This window comes from Podarcis bocagei (assembly GCF_964188305.1).
Source record: "Podarcis bocagei genome assembly, chromosome: 4".
Classification (NCBI taxonomy): domain Eukaryota; kingdom Metazoa; phylum Chordata; class Lepidosauria; order Squamata; family Lacertidae; genus Podarcis; species Podarcis bocagei.
Window position 1 is genome coordinate 7,253,404 of NC_138128.1, and position 22,722 is coordinate 7,276,125.

Below are 22,722 nucleotides of genomic sequence, written 5' to 3' on the forward strand. Positions count from 1 at the left end.
CAGGAACTCAGGGAGTTCATAGATCATAATTTGGAGCGCGGATTCATCCGGGAGTCCAAGGCAGTGGGGGGCAGTCCCGTATTCTTTGTGAGGAAGAAGGACACGCCCCAGAAAAGACTTGTGGTGGACTATCAGATTTTGAACTCAAAAACCAAGCCCACGGCTTTCCCCATGCCCAAAATCGACGACCTCCTCGCGACGGTGCGCAAAGGACGCGTGTTCACCAAGTTGGATCTGCGAGGGGCGTACAACCTTATTCGCATACGGGAGGGCGACGAGTGGAAGACGGCCATCTTCACGCCCCTGGGCACCTACGAATACAGAGTTATGCCTTTTGGATTAAAAAATGGCTCCCACTGTTTTCAGGCTTTTATGCATCACGTGTTAGCGGGGCTCCTTTACAAGAAGTGTGTCTGCTTCCTGGACGACATCCTGATATTTTCAGAATCGCAGGAGGCTCACGACAGAGACGTCAAGGAAGTTCTGCAAAGGCTACAGGAGCATAGACTGTACGCCAAGCTGGAGAAGTGCCAGTTCGACACGACGGAGGTGGATTTCCTGGGCTACAAGTTGTCGGACAAGGGGCTTGCCATGGACAGCGCCAAGGTTCGCGCAGTGTTGGACTGGAAGAGCCCACGCAGCCGGAAGGAGGTCCAGTGGTTTGTCGGCTTTGCTAATTTCTACCGCAAGTTCATCAAGGGCTTCGCGATGCAGACGGCGGCCATTACCGACACGCTCAGCTCCAAGAAGAAGAAATTCATCTGGACAGAGCAGGCGGAGCAGTCCTTTCAGAAACTCAAGCGGCTCTTCTCATCTGAAGAGCAACTGCTGCATGTAAATCCCGGCAAACTGATGAGGGTTGAAACAGACGCCTCAGACAGGGCCGTGGGGGCGGTCCTCTTGCAGCAAGACCCGAATGGGGACTGGAGGCCGTGCGCTTTCTACTCCAGAAAGCTCAGCAAGTCGGAGCAGAACTACACCATCTGGGACAGGGAGTTGCTTGCCATTCATGCAGCCTTCAAGGCGTGGAGGCACTTCCTGATCGGAGCCAAACACCCAGTGCAAGTCCGCACGGACCATAAGAATCTGGAGTACTGGCGCACGGCGAAGTTCCTGAACCAGAGGCACATACGTTGGGCGGAGTTCTTTGCGGATTTCGACTTCAGGATAGAGTACGTCCCTGGTGACAACAACGTCATGGCGGATGCACTGTCCAGGAAGCTGCAATACCTCGAGGAGGCGACGCCAGTGGCGGCCAAGCACATTTTCGCGCCAGAAGCGTGGGCGTGCGCTTCGGCAACCGTAGACCTGGATGCTGTACGTAGCGCGCTGCAGGAAGACTCCTTCGCACGAGCGAAGATGGAGGAGGTGCACAGAGGCACGGCGAAGGGCGACGAGTTCCAGATACGCGAAGGGTTGCTCATACGCAAAGGGGCCCTCTACGTGCCGGGAGACGACCTCCGCGCTAAGGTACTGCAGCAGTTGCACGACGCACCCACCGCCGGGCACTTTGGCACAGAGAAGACGATAGAATTAGTCGCCAGGGACTTCTGGTGGCCCAAGATGCGGGGGGAGGTCGCGGATTACGTCACGAGGTGCGACACCTGCCAGAGGGCTAAGCCAGTGCATAAGCCGCCGGCGGGACTGCTGGAACCGCTGCAAACTCCGTTTGAACTGTGGGAGAGGGTGGCCCTGGACTTTGTCACGGATCTGCCCAGCTCGAGGGGCAAGACAGCAGTGCTAGTGGTGGTGGACTTGTTAACCAAAATGGCACATTTCATTCCGTGTGCGAAGGTTGCCACGGCGGAACAGACCGCCAAACTGTTCATAGATCACGTGTTCAAGGTTCACGGTCTGCCACGGTCTATACTGTCCGACCGGGGGCGACAGTTTATCTCGAACTTCTGGCAGAAGCTGATGGGCATCCTGAACGTCAAGATCAACCTAGCGTCGGCGAGACACCCGCAGACCAATGGACAAGCGGAGCGGGTCAATGCCATCATGCAGCAGTACCTGAGATGTTACGCAAATCAGCAGCCTGCAACGTGGGTGGACTACCTGCCACTCGCCGAGTTCGCCTACAACAACACGAAGCACGTGTCCACGGGGGTGACGCCGTTCTTCGCCAACAATGGGAAACATCCCAGAACCTTCCCGGGATTACAGAGCGTGGGGGAGAGGGAGCCACAGGCAGCGGACGCCTTCGCGTCAGAGTTGCAGGAGGTCCACGATCAGCTTCGAAGGCAGTTAGAGCTAGCTAAGCACGCATACAAACTGCAGGCTGACAGACACAGGAGGGTTGGGGAAGAAATACAGGTGGGAGACTGGGTTTGGTTGGCAGCCCAGGCAGTGCCGACCAGATCCTTAGCGAAGAAGAAACTCGGACATAAGCAGCTAGGGCCCTACCAAGTCGAGGCACAGGTCAATCCGGTGGCTTTCCGGTTGAGACTTCCGGAGGGATCCAGGATGCATCCGGTATTCCATAGATCAGTGCTCATTCCCTACAAGGCACCTCACAGATTTCAGGAGCCAGGAACGGCACCGAGCCCGCTCAGGGAAAGGACCACGCAGGGGGGGGGGTCGCCAGAGGGGGTGCCCATCAACGAGGTCACAGAGATTTTAGACTCGAGATGGGGGGAAGAGGGAGTAGAATACCTCCTCGCCAGAGAGGGCACCCCAGCCAGTGCCAACAGTTGGGTGCCGGGCTACGCTTTGGATGAACCTCTGCTCAAAGACGAGTTTCATGCCCTTTTCCCACACAGACCCATGCCAGCCGAGTTTTTCGACGACTGGCTTTTCACACCCACGCTTTCCGCCAGCACGTTCCGGGGGTTTGACTCGGACGAGGAACCGACACTGGGCACACGCTCACCGGAGGGGTCACCCTCGGGGTCTGCCTCAGAACCCTCATATTGGTGGGATGATCGACCAGAGGAGCAGTGGCGCAGGAAGTGGCTGGAGGGTCCCGGGCGAGCAACGCCCCCAGGAGGGACCGAGGAAGAGACGGACATGGACGTGTTCGGGGAGGACCTTGGGTTCGAGCACGGCGGCACGGAGATGGAAGCAGAGGAGGTCGACGTCGACGAGTGCAGTTGGAGGGACGCCATGGGAAACGAACTGTATCCGGCGCTTACCCCCGTAACAACGGAGCACCCAACACCCACGCCTGGAGGAGGGGAGGGGGGAAGGGGGGCTTCGAGGGGGGATGGATGTCAGGGGTTCAGGAGCAGAGGCACAGGAAAGGGAGGAAACAGAGAGCGAGGGGGAGGAATCCGAAGGAAATATGAGCGATGACAGCGGCCCGAGATCTCCGAGTCTTTCCAGTGAATCGGAAGATTCACAGAAAGGGGCGCCAGTGGTCAGAGCAAGGGGGGCACCTAAGGGGACATCCCAGGGAGAAGGGACCAGAGGAGACTCAGAGAGCAGCAGTTGGAAATCGGGACCAGCTTCCCCACCAGAGCACAGTAGGGGGGAGGGGTCCCAGGTATCGGGAGCTGGCGGCTCGCGGCAAGCGGGAAGGCAGGAGTTAGGATTGGCCACACCTCCATCGGGGAGCGAGGAAACGGTCAAGAGGAAGGTTGAAGGCTGCGCGCGCGCGCCAAGCTTCAAATGCACAGGAAGGCGGCACAGTAAGCAGTCCGGATAGGGAGCCAGGTCCTAAAGCCTGCCGCAAAGAGGGAGCAGAGTCTGGGGGGTCGGCTTCAGAAGAGTCCAGGAAGGAAGAGACCCCGGGGGGTAGAGGGACCCAGAGGAGAAAGGAAAGATGGAAGAGGTGGAGGAAGGCTAGAGTATTAAGTTGGTGTACAGGAGGCGGAGACTCAGACGGAGCTTCGCCGGTCTAGCTTCTAAGACGTAGAGCTGCACGCTGTGGCTTAAAATGGAAACTGTAACTCAATAAAGGCTTTTGTACAATACTACCGGCTAGCGTGGTCCTCTGTGAGCTGGGACCTGGAAGCGGCTCTGACACCACCCAAATATATTATCAAATCCTTCAAGGTCCAAAACATCTGTATTCTCAAGAAGTAGCCATTCCTTCAGCCAGCAAAAAGCTGCTGACTCATAATAAAGTTTTAAGTCCGGCAGGGCAAACCCCCCTCTGTCTTTAACATCAGTAAGAATCTTAAATTTTATTCTGGGCTTTTTGCCCTGCCAGACAAATCTAGATATATCTCTTTGCCACTTCTTGAAGCAATCCATCTTATCAATAATTTGCAGTGATTGGAACAAAAATAACATTCTCGGCAATACATTCATCTTAATGACAGCAATTCGACCCAGCAAGGAAAGCTTCAGATTCGTCCAGATTTCTAGATCTTTTTTCACCTCTGACCAGCATTTCTCATAGTTGTCTTTAAATAAGTTCACATTCTTGGATGTCATATTCACCCCCCAAGTAATTTACCTTCTTTACTAGTGTTAAGTCTGTCTCTTTCTGAATTCTCTCTTTCTATATTGGCGTCAAATTTTTCTCCAAAACCTTAGTTTTCAATTTATTCAATTTAAAGCCTGCCACCTGACCAAAATCCTGGATTACTTCTAGGGCCCTCTTAGTGCTTAATATCGGCTCCTGTAATGTCATAACAAGATCATCTGCAAAAGCTTTAAGTTTATATTGTTTAACTCCGACCTGAATACCCTGAATCAAATGGTCCCTTCTGATCATATTTAGCAAAACCTCCAGGACCAAAAAAAAAAGTAATGGGGAGATTGGGCAACCTTGTCGTGTTCCTTTCTCTATTTTAAACTCTTCTGTAACCATATTGTTTACAATCAATTTAGCTTTTTGTTCAGAATATATCGCACCTATACCATTTTCAAAGTTTTGTCCAACCCCCATCCCCTGAAGATTCTTCTTCATAAAACTCCAGGAAATATTGTCAAAGGCTTTCTCCGCATCTATAAAAATCAAGACTGCTTTTGTGTTAATGTTCACCTGCAGCTTTTCTAAAATCTTAATTATATCCCTCGTATTGTCCAATAGATGTCTTCCAGGGAGAAAGCCAGCCTGATCTTTATGTATCACCTCTTCCAAAACTTTTTTCAGTCTTCTAGCCAAAATGTCTGCAAAGATTTTGTAATCCACATTAAGTAGGCGATAGTTCTTAAGTTGTGTCTTTTCAGACTCAGTTTTCGGTATAAGTGTGATATACGCTTCTTTCCACGTCTCCGGTGCCTTTTTCCCCTCCATAATTTCATTGCAAACCTCCTTTAGTGGTTGAATTAAATAGTCTTTCAAAGTTCTGTAGTACTTGGAGGTTAGTCCATCAGGCCCTGGAGATTTGCCCAGTTGCATATTCTGAATCGCGCCTTCCACCTCTTGTTCAGTTATTTTGTAGTTCAATGATACCTTATTTTCTTGAGAAAATTTTTTGTAATCCATTAGTTTTCAAAAATTGATCAATTTTTGACTCAGTCTGCGGCCCTTGTGTATAGAGTTGTTTAAAATATCTCTGGAAGCAGCTTCTAATCTCCTGTGGATTCTGTATATTCTTTCCATCCACTTCAAGATTGGTAACCGTGTTTAGCTTTTGTCTCTTCTTCAGCTGCCATGCTAACAGCTTCCCACATTTATTGGCTGATTCGAAGGTCTTTTGTCTCATCTGTTTAACTTTCCATTCAATGTCCTGATTTATCATTTTCATGTATTGTACTTGATATAACTTAATTTCTCTCAATATCTCTTGTGATTTTGGTTTAGCTCTAAGTTTTTTCTCTCCTTCTCTTATTTTCTCCAAAATCTTCTCTTTTTTCTCATTTTGAGTTCTCCTTTTTATTGAATTTTGCTGGATCAAAAACCCTCTCATTACAGCTTTGCTTGCGTCCCAGATTGTTCTTTTTTCCACTGTAGTCTTCAAATTTATCTCAAAATAGTCTTTTATAATTTTTTGGGCCTTCTTGATAATTTCTGGATCTCTAAACAAGGTGTCGTTCATCCTCCATCTAAAGGAACCAGTCAATGTTGGTTTCATTTCCATTTTCACAGGGTTATGGTCGGAGCAGGTTTTTGGGCAGATTTCCACTTTTTGGATCTTAGGAGCCATTCCTCTGGTTATCCAGATTTGGTCAATCCTTGTCCAAGTCTTTTGGGCTTCAGAAAAGAATGTCCCCTCTCTGCCTAGGGGGTTCTTAGTTCTCCAAATGTCAATTAAATCCATATTGTCTGTCATTTCAAAAAAGGTTTTCGGTAGTCTTCCGTCTTTTGTCACCACTTGTCTTTCTGACTTATTTGTCCATATTTGTCGATACCACTCCATTCATGTCTCCAAACATAATGATGTTAAAGTCCATAAAATCCAACAATGTCTCATGCAGTTTCTTGTAAAATTCTGATTTCCCCTCATTTGGTGCATATATCCCTATTATCAAAAATTTCTCACCTTGGAATTGTATTTCAATAGCCACAAATCTTCCTTGGTCATCTTTGAAAACGAATTTAGGTGATAAACTTTCTTTTGCATAGATCACCACTCCTCTCTTTTTAACTTTGTCTGATGAAATAAATTCTTGTCCTAATCTTTTGTTAATTAGTACTTTCCTGTGTGTTCTAATCACATGGGTTTCTTGCAAACATATCAAGTCCAATTTTTCCTTTTTCAATAAGTGGAAAATTTTCCCCCTCTTGTCAGGGGAATTCAGGCCTCGAATGTTCCAACTTAATACCTTCATAGACATTGTGTGGTTATTCTGCTTCTCCTCCAACTGCTCCCAATGCTTGTTCTTGGTCTGTGGGTGGTCTCACTTCTGGTTTGTCCAGTACCAATGGCGGCTTTGCTAGGTCCAAAACTCCTGGTTTTAATTTTGGTTCTCTTCTCTCTGCCTCTTTTTGTAATTCTTCCTCATGATCCTTCAGGAATCTCTTTTTGTCCTCCTCTGATCTTATCTTCACCTTTTCCCCTCTGTAAGTAAACGATAACCCCTGGGGAAATTCCCACCTGAAGATGACACTGTTTCTTCTTAACAGATTCACCAGGTCTCCGTAGTTAGCTCTGAGGTCCAATAGATATTTTGGAATATCTTTAAAAATTTCTATCCTGGAATACTCTATTTCCAATGAATTCTGGTAATGTAGGCCCAGTATTTTATCTCTCTCTTCTTTGGATCTGAGTGTAATCAAACAGTCCTTGTTCTTTCTTCCCCCTTTGTTCTCTTTGCCAAGTCTGAAGGCTGTCTTTATCTTGAAATCTTTCTCTGGATCAAGGCCCCAGAATTCTTCAAATTCCTGTGTAAGAAAGTCATTCAATTTTCCTTCTTCCAATTCCGGTACCGCCCTGATCCTTATATTAGCCTGTTTATCTTTCAATTCAATTAAGGACAACTGTGCCTTATGGTCTTCTAATTGCTTATTAATTGGCTGTAATTTTCCTTCTACCACCAGCACCTTTTCTTTTGCCTCATCAGCAATCTTCCTTGTCAGTTTAGATTCCTGCAGCAGTCGGTCAATGGCCTGAGTATTGGAGCTGATAGTTGTAGTATTTAAGTCAATTTTAGCTGACAGTTTTTCCAAGGCTCCAAATATTTTGTCTAATAATGCTTTTAATGTCTCTTCAGCACCCATACTTTTTGCTCCAAGCTGCCCAGTATCTTCTTTTTCTAAGACAGGAGGTGCTACTATTGATTGTCTTCATTGCTGCAATCTAGTTTTTATCCTTGTAGGCTGGGGTTTTTCCTGATCCATTACTTTATCTTTAGAATTCAAGGTCGCTCACACAGTTCAAGCTTCCTTTCTGGTGAGAAAGTTTCTAAACCTGCCGTAATGGAAAATTCCCCAGCTCTATCCCAGGCCTCCTCTAGGGGAGCACCTTGGCAACAATGTTACTTTCAAGGCAACTTTTCCAAAAGCAGTCCTGCCCTTTTTAACTTTCACTTTTTCAATAAAAGGCAACAGTTCAATAATAGGCAACAATTGCAAGGAGTCCTTTCCAGTTCACATGCAGAGTATTCACCGACAGTTACAAATGTTTATAAGCGGTGCAACACTTTCTCACTGTCTCTGGCAGACCAATATCAGGGATTAGGCAGTGGTCTTTTTTCCTCACTTGTATCTGGCATTAAAATTTAGACTCCTCTGTTCTGCTTCTCCAGCTCTAGCTTCAAAAGTCTTTGCTTTAATCCTATTCACAAAAACCGGAAGACGGACTTCCTTTTTGCGACTTCCCGCTTCAGTGCCAAATTCAAGTTCGCTGCGTCGATCGAAGGCAAGCCCAACCTTTGATCTCCCGATTTTTAAACAGTCTTACCCACGGGTTATAATTTAGAAGCCGAATTTTCAAAGGAAAAAGGTCAGCGCTCTCCGGCAACAGCTGCGCGGCTTCACTCCACGGAAGTAGCGATCGACTCTCAGCACCGCGCCACCCCCGTTCCGCTCCGGAGCCCCTCGCGGGGTCCCTTCGCTACTTGGGGGGGCGCTTCTGGCACCCGCCGAGTCCCACGGCCGCAGGCTTGTCCTGCCTGCAGTTTTAGGACGGGTCCCCGCTGCGCCGTAGCGGTAAGACCCCAGGTTCCGCGGAGCTTCTCCTCCAGATCAGAAGGAGACCGCCATTGCCATTGGCGCCGCCTCCGGAAGTGCTAAGTAAGTCAGATTATCCTCTACCAGGTCCAGGGCCTTCTCAGTAATGGCTCCAACCTGGTGGAATGCTCTGTCCCATGAGACCAGGGCCCTGCAGGATTTAACTTCCTTCCGCAGGGCCTGTGTTGTTGTTGTTTAGTCATTTAGTCGTGTCCGACTCTTCGTGACCCCATGGACCAGAGCACGCCAGGCACTCCTGTCTTCCACTGCCTCCCGCAGTTTGGTCAAACTCATGCTGGTAGCTTCAAGAACTCTGTCCAACCATCTCATCCTCTGTCGTCCCCTTCTCCTTGTGCCCTCCATCTTTCCCAACATCAGGGTCTTTTCCAGGGAGTCTTCTCTTCTCATAAGGTGGCCAAAGTATTGGAGCCTCAGCTTCACGATCTGTCCTTCCAGTGAGCATTCAGGGCTGATTTCCTTAAGAATGCCTGTAAGACAGAGTTATTCTGCCTGGCTTTCAATTTGAATTTAGCCTTGTCTTTTATTCCCCTTCCTCTCCTCCCCTCCCCTTTTAATGAAGACTACCCACTCTGGGATCCCACAGCTAATTCTCCCCTGGTCTCCTCTCTGGCCCAAATAGGACTAATTTAGCCAGCTAGCCTTGCTGTTCATCTAATGTTTATTGGCTGTATTTCCCCCCTAAATTGATTTTTGAATTCTGAATTTATTGTTATTCACGTTTCATACGGTATTTTATGCTGTTTTTTGTTGCATCAATTAAGTGTTTTAAATTTGCTGTTAGCCACCCTGAGCCCAGTTTTCTGAACTGGGAAGGGTGGGGTATAAATAAAAAAATATTATTATTATTTATTATAAAAGGTTTTAAAACAGTACAAAAACCAACAACAACTAAATATGGGTTAAAACAAAACAAGGTATACACCTATTGAAGTGACCTTTGTACACGACTGGGAAAGCTTGTTGGGGGAAAAATGTCTTCCTTTTTGGGGGGGAAAGTGCAGAGTCATATTCTGAATGCAGTTCCAAAGAACAGGGACATTCACTCTGAAAGACACAATGTGAATTACTTTGGGGCTGGCCTGCCCAATAATTCCTTTCACTAACTCCACAGTTTATTACTGGTGCTAAGGGCTCCTCCAGAAAACGTTTTTTAATTGCACATTCATAATGATTTGTGCTCATAATACTTTCAGGGTGGTTATATCCAACTCCATTGTCAATACTATTTATGCCTGCAAAGATTTTGAGTTCTCATCCTGAAGCAAAGTTCTTAACCTGAAACACTATTTTTGGGTTAGCAGAGTCTGTAACCTGAAAGGTATGTAACTTGAAGTGTATGTAACCTGAGGTACCACTGTACAATATTAAAAAATAACCCATAGTTATTTAAAGGTAAAGGTAAAGGTACCCCTGCCCGAACGGGCCAGTCTTGACAGACTCTGGGGTTTGTGCGCCCATCTCACTCTATAGGCCATGGGCCAGCGCTGTCCGGAGACACTTCTGGGTCACGTGGCCAGCGTGACAAAGCTGCATCTGGCGAACCAGCGCAGCACACGGAACGCCGTTTACCTTCCCACTGGTAAGCGGTACCTATTTATCTACTTGCACCCAGGGGTGCTTTCGAACTGCTAGGTTGGCAGGCGCTACTTTACACCCAGTTTTATATCTTGTGATCCCATTTCCTGTAGGCAATGATTTTCCATCCTAATTTAGCAAGAGAGAAAGAAAAAAGCTCCTTCCATTTCCACCACTTCCATTCTTTTCCAAAAAGCATCAGCAGAAGCTTGATAGATAGAAGTGAAATTTGATCGTGATGGCCTTCCATGGAAAGATCTAAACTTGTCGACATCACACTGTATCAGATACCAGTTTTCTCTTCAAAAATCAAAATGGTAGAGCTGTCGAGAAATCTCACTTTTTGCTGATACTGAAAAGTGCGGATGCATGTGACCTCATTCTGAGCGTATGCACATGTGTGAGCGGCAAAACCCTGAAGTAACCTGTTCCGTTACTTCCGGGTCGCCGTGGGAGGCAACCTGAAAAGATTTAAGATTTAACTTGAAGCGACTTTAACCCGAGGTATGATTGTTGTTATTTCTCACTGATTTTCCATAGGTATTGCATTATCAATTGGTCACAGCTGGAGGCAACAGAGACGCTTTGTTGTAGTTACTCTGCAGAAGCTGTGGCGGGAAAAGAAAGGCATGGAGCACCAAGTAGCAGAGGAGGCCCATCAGCTCGTGGAGGCTTTTGCACATTCAAAGGGTATGTGGTGCTAAGTGATGGTGCTGAGCTTGCATATGGAGATATATTTGTGTCCTACCTCTGTCCATTTTAGAAAGGAATGTGATATGCTTTTCTTGGTTCCTAATGGAGATCCCAGCAATTTCTCTTGACCACCATGAACTCCCACTCTCAGTATGAACTGGACCAGCTGAGCTAACATTAGTATAACTTTATTTTGCAGGACAGCCACTTGACCCCTCCATGCCCATCGCTACTTCAGTCTCCAACGTGATATGTGCTGTGGCTTTTGGGCACCGGTTTGCTCTTGAAGATGAACGGTTCCAGAAGCTGATGGAAGCCATAGAATTTATCCTACAATTTGTATGTAGCTTTGGTTATGCTGTGAGTAGTCATTTCCATTCCTGCCAAAGGGCTTTAATACCTCCCAAGGGCTTTAATACCACAAATCAATATTCTGATAGAGGGTTGGAGAAGTGAGATCAGGTTTAAATTGATCTGAGATAAGGGCCACTTACTATCTCACAGCCTGATCCATTGCTCATGATTATCATTGAGATAAAAAACACACCAAACCCCCCCATAAAAAACAACAAAAGAAGACCTTGTCCACCACAGGAGACTCTTTAGAAGGAAGATGGGACGAAAATGGAAAAATGACCTTGAGAACAGATCATCTAGAGCCCACCAAAGGGAACAGAGGTGAACAAAATAATCTTCTCAAGAAGGGAATTACATAGTTTTGTTGCCATCATAGAAAACTAAATGTGTCTACTCTATACCCACCTAGCAGTGGCAATCATGGTGAGGCCCCTGCAGCCACCACTTGGCTGGAATTTTTTTTTAATGAAAGAGAGACCAGCAACTTAAGCACTATCGCTATTGCTGAGGAAAGCAGCCCCCTTCTGCTAAACCCTTTCCTCAAATTTAAGTTCAGTTCTCCACATTTCTACATCCATTCCTAATCTGTAAAAAAAAAGTACTCATAAAACTTACCGTACTTGAATTTCCCCCCATCCCTATTCTCCACCCACCTCCAAGTACCACAAAGGGGCACTAACTTGTTCCAGGAGAGGTCCTGTGATTGTGTCCAGTTTTGAAATTATGCCGGGGAGCTGGAAAAATATTTTGAGCCATAGTTTTCTTTCACATTTTCAGCTAGGGATAATTCACAGAATCCAATCATTGTGGGATTCCAGAGAAGCTATAGACACCTTCCTTCTTCTTAGTGAGACTCAAACTAATATGCTAGCCCTGAAGAATAATGCAGATCATCTTTTATAAGTGCAATTCCAAAGCACAAATGGTTTGAAGAAGCTTCCTCATGGTAATGGCAGCATTTCTGCTATCTTTCCTTTAGCTTTATGAAATGCTCCCATGGCTCATGAAACATCTCCCAGGGCCCCACAAGAAGGCTTTCTCCTGCGTGGAGATGGTGCGTTCATTTGCAAAGGAGGAGATAGAGAAGCATAAGGAGAATCAGTCTGTGCATGAGCCACAGGATCTCATTGATTTCTATCTACTTCAGATGGAGAAAGTAAGTATCTGCTTGGATGAGTGAATGCTGCTCATCCAAGGAATCATTATATTCCATGTTATGTTGATGTTAAAATGTCACATCTCTCTTGCAATGTTGGCAGTTCTGTGTTCAGGATGCTCATTATCTGTGTTATATCTGTCCATATATTCCGTGTTCCAAAGTTCAATTGTCTTTTACCACCGCTGGGTGGTGACCCCTCTGGGCGTGGTAATCCAGTCAGGGAAAAAGAGAGGCAGACTATGTTTAGGGCACCTTTTCTAGCCCCTCCCCCATTTTGGAGTGAGCAGAGTAGATCCTAAAAAGGTCTGCTCAGTCATGGATACAGCTGCCGAGCTGCTCAACTGCCTTGTTCCTTGAGTCAGAATGACTGAATCTGTATCCACCGCCCATGTGCTGCTTCATGACTAAGGGCTTCCACATTTCATAATCCTGCCCCTGTTACCATATGCTGATCACCATGGAACTTTTGGTGTTTGCGTTTGGGATTTGTTTTTTGGAAGACGCCTGTACATGAATTTGTTTTATGTCTGTAGATCAGTGCACACTGACCAATGAACAGTCTTCGCAGTAAGGCTCTGTACTGATGGCATGAGTTCTCATGGCGACCGGTAAATTCCGTTGTAACATACCGCTTGTTATCACCCGCCTGTTCTGCCGTTGATGACTTCTTGGATCATTCTTTGTCTAGCTCCTCCCCTTTGACCTTACCGCCTTGGGTGACCCTGCTGGGAGTATGAGATTCCCAATGGCTTCACTCACAAGGGTCATAGGAATGTGCAATCCCACTCACCACGAAAAGGTGATGATCCAGTGAGTGAGGGCAGCAACAGCGGGGGGGAGGGGGTGGCAGCAGCTTCCCATTTCACCTTAGGCACTATAAGAGGATACCCCACCTCTCATGAAGCATGTGTGGGTGGTATGGTAATAAGTGGGGGGAGGAAGATAAAGTGCTGAAGGACAGAATATAATGCATGTAAATGACATGTCACTTTCCCCATTTTCAACACCAGAGCAGGAATGACCCAGAGTCCACCTATGATGAAGAAAACTTGGCCCAGTGCATTTTTGACCTCTTTGTAGGAGGGTCGGACACAACTACGTGTTCTCTGAAATGGGCACTCCTCCTCCTGGCAAGTCATCCAGATATCCAAGGTGAGAGAGGAGATCCAGGGCTTCTCTTGACCACTAAGGTGGAGCATAGTTCTTTAAAGGTTTCATAAGGAAGCCTACAATAGTAGGTTTGGAAGGGACCCCAAGGGTCTTCTAATACAACCCCCTGCAATGCAGGAATCAACACATTCCCCCCTCCAGTTTGATACCATACCACAACCTGTACCTGTTTTCTTTTGCAAATCTGCTAGCAGTTTCTTTATGCAGCAAATGTACAAGAATGCCCCTGCTGTGAGATAAGTGACTGAGCCTCATTCCTGCCTCTCCGTGCTCCATTACATGAGGGATTCAGGTGGCACTGTGGTCTAAAGCACTGAGCCCCTAGGGATTGCTGATTAGAAAGTTGGCAGTTCGAATCCATAAGACAGGTGAGCTCCTGTTGCTCTGTCCCAGCTTCTGCCAACATAGTTCGAAAGCATTCCAGTGTAAGTAAACAGGTAGTGCTGCGGTGGGAAGGTAATCAGTATTTCTGTGTGCTCTGGCACTCATCATGGTGTCCAGTTGTGCCAGAAGTGGTTTAGTCATGCTGGCCACATGACCCGGAATGCTGTCTGTGGATAAACACCAGCTCCCTAGGCCTGAAAGCGAGATGAGCGAAGCACCCCATAGTCTCCTTTGATTGGACTTAACCATCTAGGGGTCCTTTACCTTTACCTTTATATGAGTGATGCTAGCCAAAGATCAGATGAGGAATGAGTATTAGTGAAACTAAGTAGGAAATATTGAGGGCTGGGGGTGGAGAATGAATATATGACAGCCTTTGATCCCAGCTCTTCAGCAAATCCAGCCAGCTCTGGTAACCAGAAACAACTGCGATGAGCTTCACTTTCAGCCTTTTCACACCTGGGATCTAGAGTGGGGAAGATCCATGTACACAGATGAGCTATTTGGAGGACCAGGTGACCTAAAAATGCTAGAAACTGGGACTCATTCACAGAGATTTTGAGGCATCTAATCATAAGCCTGCATTTTATTAATGTTTGATCAGGTTCCTAAATTAAATGGGCTTAGATTTTCAAATGTTTCATGCCAGGCAAGAAGACAGCTGTTTAGAGAACACTGGCAATGTTTTCCTCCTAGACAAGGGGCCCCTTGATTTATAGCAGAAAACAATTCTCAAAGTCGTAAAAGCTGGAATTACAGACTAAGAGTGAGGACACTGACCCTACATGTTACAGAAGATAAAAAAGGCAGAGATAAACATAATTAGGAATGAGTAAATAGTAAAATAATACCAATGTGCCTCCCAGTAAAATGAGCCAGATCTTCTTTCTAAGGTTAAAAGGCCAAGACCAAATGGAGAAGCATCTAGCTGGCAGAAAGAGAGCATTTTTGAGAGCATTTTTGGGAAGTCTTTTTAAAGCTGTTTCTTTCTTAAACTGAGAGAGTTAGAGGGCAATAAATGTTGGGAAAAGCAGCTGGCTGAAGGGGGTGTGTGTAAACTGAAGAGGCTTCTTTTGAAAGCTGTTTTCTACTAAGTTCCTTTTTTTACTTTACAAAGGCCTTATTCCTTTTAAAAGGCTACCTATGTTATGTATTAAATATATTTGCTTAAATGTAACTATGCAAAGGATTTAAGAAATGCTAGATTCTTATTTCATATAGTTGTAAGAGTTGTATTTATCCTGAAATTAAGTCAGCCACCAGCCTAGCCCCCCTGCCAGACAAGGAGACGCCATCCAAGCAGTCCTGATATATAGCTGTCAGGCATTTGTTTAGAAACCTTCAAATGAAGGAGATCTTTCAATGTTGATGTGAAACTCAAGATCCTTGACATATGTTTAAAATAAAAATTTAAGATTAACCATTTGTTTTAGAAGGCAATAGGGCAAGGAGGGCAAGAGGTGAGCTGGTAATTAAGATTCCTTGTTGAGACACATGTAAGATATATTACTACTTATTTGTCATTTATAGATGTAACAATATATAGCTCTTTGTGTTCCATATAAGGACAGGAGGATATGGGTGTATCTTTTAGGATTGGTTATAGCAATCAGCCAATAGGAAATCCAACCAGGCTGATTGGACAGAGGCAGCCACAGGAGGAGCAAAGGGGGCTGGATTAAGGGAATATAAGTGCTGGCCATAATGGCAGGAGGCCAGGCCAGAGCTTGGTAACCATATACCACTGTGCCTCTCATTTATTTGTCTGACAAATAAATTATTATTTTAATTTCTCTATTGCTGCGTTGAATATTTCATTCCAGCTAAGCGTTAACCACAAGCAGGGTGCAACAATTTATGGAATATGTTCAAGGGAATTAAATGTCCATCTGAAATAAAATGCAGTATTCACAATAAAACTTCTGTTTCCATCATTCTCTTCAGATAAAATGCACAAGGAAATAGAAGATGTCATAGGTTCTGCTCACTCAATCTGCTATCAAGATAAGAAGACACTGCCCTACACCAATGCTGTGATTCATGAAATACTGCGCTTTAAATACATCAGTTTTTGGGGGTTCCCTAGGCAATGTACAAAGGATTTGAAGCTGCGTGGTTTTCTCATTCCCAAGGTATAACAGTGTGATACAGCTGCACTCCTGTAGCCCAAGAGCAAAGAGCAGCAGAAGGTTTAATATTGAGAGATGCAGCCAGCCATACAGGAACTTCCTGTCTAGTCAAAAATCTGAAGGGCAAGAGCAGGAGCTCCATCTGCAGACATGTTTCACCATCAGCAAGTGCCATTCCATGGGGCAATTGTGGCAGGGGAGGAGCATGTAGTGACCAGAAGTCTCAGCCTGGTTGTGAGCTTCCATTTTAAAAGAGGTGGGGGAAAGTCCCCTTGTGTTCCTGCCTGTACAGAAAGTTTTTACAGTGATGAATACAAAGCCACCCACCAAAATAATAATAATAATAATTCAGATCAGTCTCTGCAATGATTAGTCATGGGATAGTGTGGAACAATAAAAAAAAAGTATTCATGTGAATGCATTCCAAGTCACTTGTTTCTTATTTGCAGGGGACTATTATTGTTCCCGATCTGCGCTCTGTTCTTCTTGATCCAACACGATGGGAGACACCTGCAAAGTTCAACCCAAATCATTTTTTGGACAAGAATGGACAATTTGTGAACAGAGAAGAATATCTCCCATTTGGTGCAGGTAAACACAGAAGACCAAGCTATGTTGTGATCTGTAGATGTGCTTACTGGTCTGCTTCCAGGAAATGACATCAGCAGCAGCACAGGAGGGAGTGGGCCAGAGCAGAAGGAGCATCTTTCTAGCTGGAGTGGCACTGCTGGTCAGCAGAATGGGGCAGGGCACTGGCAAGTTAAGGGGATCTCTAGGTTGGTGGTTTGGGAACCACACATGCACATACACTTATGTGGTCTCCTTCTGCACCTCCCTACATTTGCCACCCCTGCCCTGTCCCTGAGAGAGGCAGCACAGCAAGCACCAGGATAGTGCTGTTCCCTGTCACACTGCAAGCCACCCAACTTCTCTTCAGGCAGCAATGCTAGTTCCTACCAAGGTGAAGTAAGCCTGGCAGGAGAGTTTGCTCCATGGTCTTAACCCCTTTCTGCATTGCTGATTTGGGCAGTTGACCAAAGTTTTCCTTTCATTTTTTAAAATCAAGTTTTATTAAAAAGCTTTATACATAAGACACAATAAAAACCATACTAATCTAAAAGGGAAAATAGAAAAAAGATTAGGAAAGAAAAAATAGAAAATAAATAAAGGAAATTACAGAGTCCTCTATCAAAATTAAATCTTCACCCTTATTCTGCACACAGAAAAGTGAGCCCTCCCAGTTCTCACTGGGAGCTAGACCCTCTTACACTGGCTTCTAGCCCTGGGAGATGCTCTCTGCCCTGCCCCTCCCACAGGACCCTTCATCTTCAATCCATCCTCTTCCTGAATGTATCTTCCTTGATATGAGATTGGGAACTTCAAATTACAGAACAAAACATAAGTATAGCAAGAAGAAAGGAAGGTTAGCACTGACCAGGCTAGAAAACTGACAGCAGCCTTGATGTTTTCCCTATCCTAACTATGTCTATTTTGCCAAAGTGTTATGCAGAATGCTTATAGCTACAAAGCAATAAACATGGGAAAGTAAATTATTGCTCACTTACTGCCTTCTTCTTGTCTCCTCCTCAGGGTCTCGCGTATGTTTGGGAATGCAGATGGCAAAGATCGAAATATTCATCTTCCTGACCAGCCTGCTGAGGGCATTCAGTTTTCAGTTGCCAGAAGGAGGAGGAGGAGTTTGGATTTGATATCCCGCCTTTCACTCCCTTTAAGGAGTCTCAAAGCGGCTAACATTCTCCTTTCCCTTCCTCCCCCACAACAAACACTCTGTGAGGTGAGTGGGGCTGAGAGACTTCAAAGAAGTGTGACTGGCCCAAGGTCACCCAGCAGCTGCATGTGGAGGAGCGGAGACGCGAACCCGGTTCCCCAGATTACGTGACTACCACTCATAACCACTACACCACACTGGCTCAAAGGAGTCAAAGAGCTCAATCAAGAGGCTATAATAGGGATTATAGCACATCCCCATCCGTATAAACTCTGTGCTGTTCCCCGTTGCAACACATAAGAAAATAGGAAAATATTAGGGGCTGCACCCCTGCTTCCCTGCACTCGGTGACCCCTTGGCCACTCCTGACACATGAACTCCCTAGCATTTCCCCTTCCCTTCCCATCTCATCCCATGCAACTACTGAGGTCTCTTTTCACCTTCAGAGCTCCATTTCTGAAGCCAATTCTCTCTTATTTTCTGCAGCTCTGCTTTGCATCCATTTTCCCCTTCACCCCATCTCTTCCTTTTCTTCAGGTCCTTTCATGCCCCTGCTTTCATCTTCATCACTCTCCAAATGCCTCCTTACTCAGTGGCGTAGCGTGGGGGGTGCAGGGGGGCCCGGCCGCACCGGGCGCAACATCTGGGGGTTAGGGTTAGGGGGCGCAAATCCACAGGTTAGAGGGCGCAAATTACTTGCCTTGCCCCAGGTGCTGACAATCCACGCTTCGCCACTGTCCTTACTCCCTCCTTTTTGACAACTTCCTTTGCATCCCCATTCTTACTCTTGCTCCCTTTTCTCCTCCCCTCCCCTTCCTTTTCTCAAATCTCCCTTACACACACATTCCCACACCTCCTCCTTCTCCCTCTTCTGCAGCCCCCTTCTAACACCCCCCATGCTATGTTATTGTATCTTGAAGATGAGTAAACTCCTAAGAGCAAGGCTATCAGCTTCTCCATTTGAAAAATGTTAAGTTTCTTTGATGGATACTGTACATGTGTGCTTGTTAATAAAATATCTCTCTAAATCACTACATTGAACCCAGAACCCAGAACGCGGACCACGCAAGGTATCAGTAGTGAAATAGGTTGTGTGGAGGCACTATGCAATATTTGAAGGCTTCACATCCTTTATCACAGTTAAGGAATGGAAGGGGGAGAAGTTTGAAACAGACGTTCCCCTGACTTGCACTAGCCTTTCCTTCAATGGCAGAAGTTTGAGTAAAATGGAGATGGTGGAAAACTGAGATAACTGTGGCTTTAGGAATAATGGAGGGATGGAGGAACACTGAGCAATTGGTGTGTTTGTATGTGCATGTGTGTTTGTATATATAACATTTTAACAAGGAGAAACAGCAGAGATGGGTACGGAAGCAACCACCCAAAAGCTAAGAAAACAGAAGAATAAAATGGAAAGTGGAATTAAAGAGGACAAAGAGACTTTGGAAAACAATATGGATGAAGGACTGCCAGAACAGAAGGATGAAATGGTGGAGCTGGAGGCAACAGATGGTGTAATGAAGAAGTCCTTCACAAAAGGTGACTAGAGGACTGAAACAGCCAAATGGCAGTGTTGTGATGTTGGAGGAGTGGAAGGAAGCCACAGATGAAGGGATGAAGAGACACCCTAAGCTGGCAGAGATAGAGTTGGGAGAGAATAATCATAATCATAATCATAATCATAATCATAATCATAATCATAATCATGATCATGATCATGATCATGATCATGATCATGATCATGATCATAATCATAATCATAATCAAAATAAATAATAATAAATTTTATTTATATCCCGCCCTCCCCAGCCGAGGGGGTGGCATTATTAATCCGGGAAGATTGTTCTTTCAGGGCTCTACCATCGCCATCGATCCCCGGCATTGAATGTGTTGGCTTAGTGTGGGGCTCCGAGGAGAGCTGGCTGTCTGGCTGGTGTACCGGCCACCTAGCGCACCAGCAGCCAACCTGTCAGGCCTACTGGAGGCAGTGGCCAGCTGGGCCATGGAGTTCCCTAACCTATTGATATTGGGGGACTTCAACATCCATGCTGATGCCACTCCCTCCTCATAGGCTCTGGACCTGGTGTCTTCCATGGCGACACTAGGGCTCTCCCAGTTTGTTTCGGGCCCACACATCAAGCAGGCCACACGCCAGATTTGATCTTTGGTGTAGGTATAGATGTGATCATGTCTCCTTCGATGAAGATGCCATGGTCTGATCACTACGCTCTGAAAGCCAGGACTGACTTTCCACCCCCACCCTGCTTGGGTGGCGAGCTGATCTGGGCTCGCCTGCAGAGGCTGATGGACCCTGATAGATTCCGCCAAGCCTTGTGGGACTTTGCTCCCCCGGCGACTCATTGACTGAGCTTGTTGAGGGATGGAATATCCAGCTCCTGGCAGCCATTGATGAGATCGCACCTAAGTGCCCTCTGCGACCCCGCTCTTAAAGAAAACATCATTAGATCCTTTAGATCTATCCAATTACCGCCCGGATTCGAATCTTCCGTTCCTGGGTAAGGTGATTGAGAGAGCGGTTGCTGAACAGCTTGATGGGTTTCTGGATGAAACATCAGCTCTGGATCCATTCTAATCCGGCTTCTGCACTCATCATGGGACCGAGGCAGCCAATGGAACTTCCCTGTATGAAGTTTACAATGCATTTAAGTGGGGAAGGATATCAGTAATAAAAATGAATGTGAAGTTACTTTCCAAAATGTATAAACTGTTGCTAGAATGGTATCCTAAAGATGAATAAATTAAATCAGTGATGATACAATAGACAAGAGATATTGGGCATAATATATCATTCTCATCTTGGGAAAAGTTATGGAGGGAAGATTTAAAATTCACAGCATGCTGTACATGGAAAACTTTGTGAGAATGATGTATCGTGGTATCTAACACCTACTAAATTAGCAAAAATGTATAGAACTGCTACAAATATTTGTTGGATATGTAAAGATAAAGAAGGCACCCTTCACCATACATGGTGACCTGCAAGATAACAAAAGCATTTTGGGAAATGATATATACCGTATTTTTTGCACCATAACACTCACTTTTTTCCTCCTAAAAAGTAAGGGGAAATGTCTGTGCGTGTTATGGAGGGAATGCCTACGGGTGGCATGCCTACAGATTTTCCTCCTCTAAAAACTACGTGCGTGTTATGGTCGGGTGCGTGTTATAGAGAGAAAAATACGGTAATGAGTTGAAAAAAATATTTTAAATAACCTTTGTGGAAAAACCCAGAAGCGTTTTTACTGGGAATCGAAGGTGCAGAAAGACCAAAGGAGCAGAAACGACTATGTATGCTACGACAGCAGTGCCGATACTTTTGGTTCTGAGGAGGAAAAAAGATAAAGTCCATACCAGAGAGGAATGGTTGATAAAAATGATGGACTACGCCAAAATGGCAAAAATGATCGGAAAGATTAGAAACCAGAAGGATAACTTTAATAAGGAATGGGGAAAATTTGTAAATTCCCTTGGAGAACACTGTACACAATTAAAAACATTGGCAGCATTGTAACAACACTTGTAATGTAACAAGAACTATGGTAAGAATGGAATTTTAGGAAAAACTGGAGAACATTATATGATGCAATGAATGGAATCCATGGAATCTCAGCTCAGGGAAGTCCAAGGATTCAGAGAATCGTATATGTTTATGATTATGACTTTTATTTGAATGTGAATGTTAATTGTAAAACTGAACAATAATTTAAAAAATACAATGTGTTTAACTGAATCGCTTCTGTGATATGTATTGATCCAGCCCTGCTCTGGAGGGTAGGACTCAAATCAATGGCTTCATGTTACAAAAAAGAAGATTCAGAAATAAGCATATGGAAAAACTGACTGACAGTAAGCTTTTTGATGGTGGAATTGTCTCCCTTGGGAGTTTGTGGACTCTCCTCCTTGGAGGTATTTAAGCAGAAGTTGGATGGCCATGTGTCATGGATGTCTTTAGCTGAGATTCCAGCATTGGAGGGAGTTGGACTAGATGGCCCTCAGGGTCCCTTCCAACTCTACAATTCACTGGGACCCGGGGGAATGCCATGACATAGAACCAAATGTAGAGACCCACTGGGGTAAGCACAGCATGTAGGCAATTCGGATCATACATTGCTTTCAGAGAGTGACTACAGTACTAATATTTCTGCTCTAAGTCAGTTTCTAAGAAGCACTGTCCTTGTCCTTCTCCACTGATGGTACTCTAACGTGGAGTAAGAAGCACTTTCCACCCACAACCCATCCCAAGAATCAGATTTACAAGGATTAAGAAGACCTGTGCCATTCAAGAAGGCCTGTAGCTGGCCACACTACCAAATCAACATGGCAAATTACAGTAGAATCTGATCTATAAGATGCAAGGCCAAAATGGAGGAGGTGCAATAATAATAATCAAAATATCTTTCAAACGCGGATGTCCCGCCCCACAATGAAGTAGTAAGCATAGTCGTCATTAGTACAAGCTCTGTTTCTCATTGGAACATAATGAACCATGAGTCAAGCACATATGTTATGGCCACAAGTCCATATGCCAGGGATCATTGAGGGTTTTGAGGCATGATGGCATGCACTGGCTGGACATCAAGGAATGGTGGGAGGTACGACCTGGGGAATTTCCAAGGGATGAAGACTGAGAGCCCAGGGATTGGTGATCAGACAGGGACAGTGTGTGGCAGAGAAAAGTCCAGAAGCAGAGGCAGAAGTAGGAGATAGGAGAGGCCAAGAGGCAGAGATGAGTCAGGCTAGTGAAGGAGCCAGGGTGTCCCCCCTCCTGCTGCAACAAGCTCCCCTCTACCGGTGTCTTCCAGGACCAGAAGAGGGATGAAGAGGGAGGAGCAGAAATGGGGGGGGGCAGTGGAGTCTTAGATAGCATGGAAAGGACCTGGGGAAGGAGGAGAGCAAAACAGCTGTGGGAAGAAGGGGATGTTCACCCTCCACAACTGCCTCATGGGGGCAAGACCTACTGAAAAGAGTTGCTGTGGCC

General features: G+C 45.6%; 1 protein-coding gene across 1 annotated transcript in view; it reads left to right on the forward strand.

Moving 5' to 3' along the window:
- Window positions 1-18,308, forward strand: part of LOC308585008 (cytochrome P450 2J2-like) — a 32,944-nt gene extending 14,636 nt beyond the window's left edge. Inside the window, exons 3-10 of the mRNA XM_081190459.1 lie at window positions 10,643-10,792; window positions 10,995-11,155; window positions 12,132-12,308; window positions 13,322-13,463; window positions 15,810-15,997; window positions 16,444-16,585; window positions 17,585-17,691; window positions 17,943-18,308. Of these exons, the coding sequence (XP_081046585.1) occupies window positions 10,643-10,792; window positions 10,995-11,155; window positions 12,132-12,308; window positions 13,322-13,463; window positions 15,810-15,997; window positions 16,444-16,585; window positions 17,585-17,691; window positions 17,943-18,023 (1,148 nt within the window). The 3' untranslated portion in view covers window positions 18,024-18,308. The remainder of the gene's footprint in view (window positions 1-10,642; window positions 10,793-10,994; window positions 11,156-12,131; window positions 12,309-13,321; window positions 13,464-15,809; window positions 15,998-16,443; window positions 16,586-17,584; window positions 17,692-17,942) is intronic.
- Window positions 18,309-22,722: the final 4,414 nt, after the last annotated feature.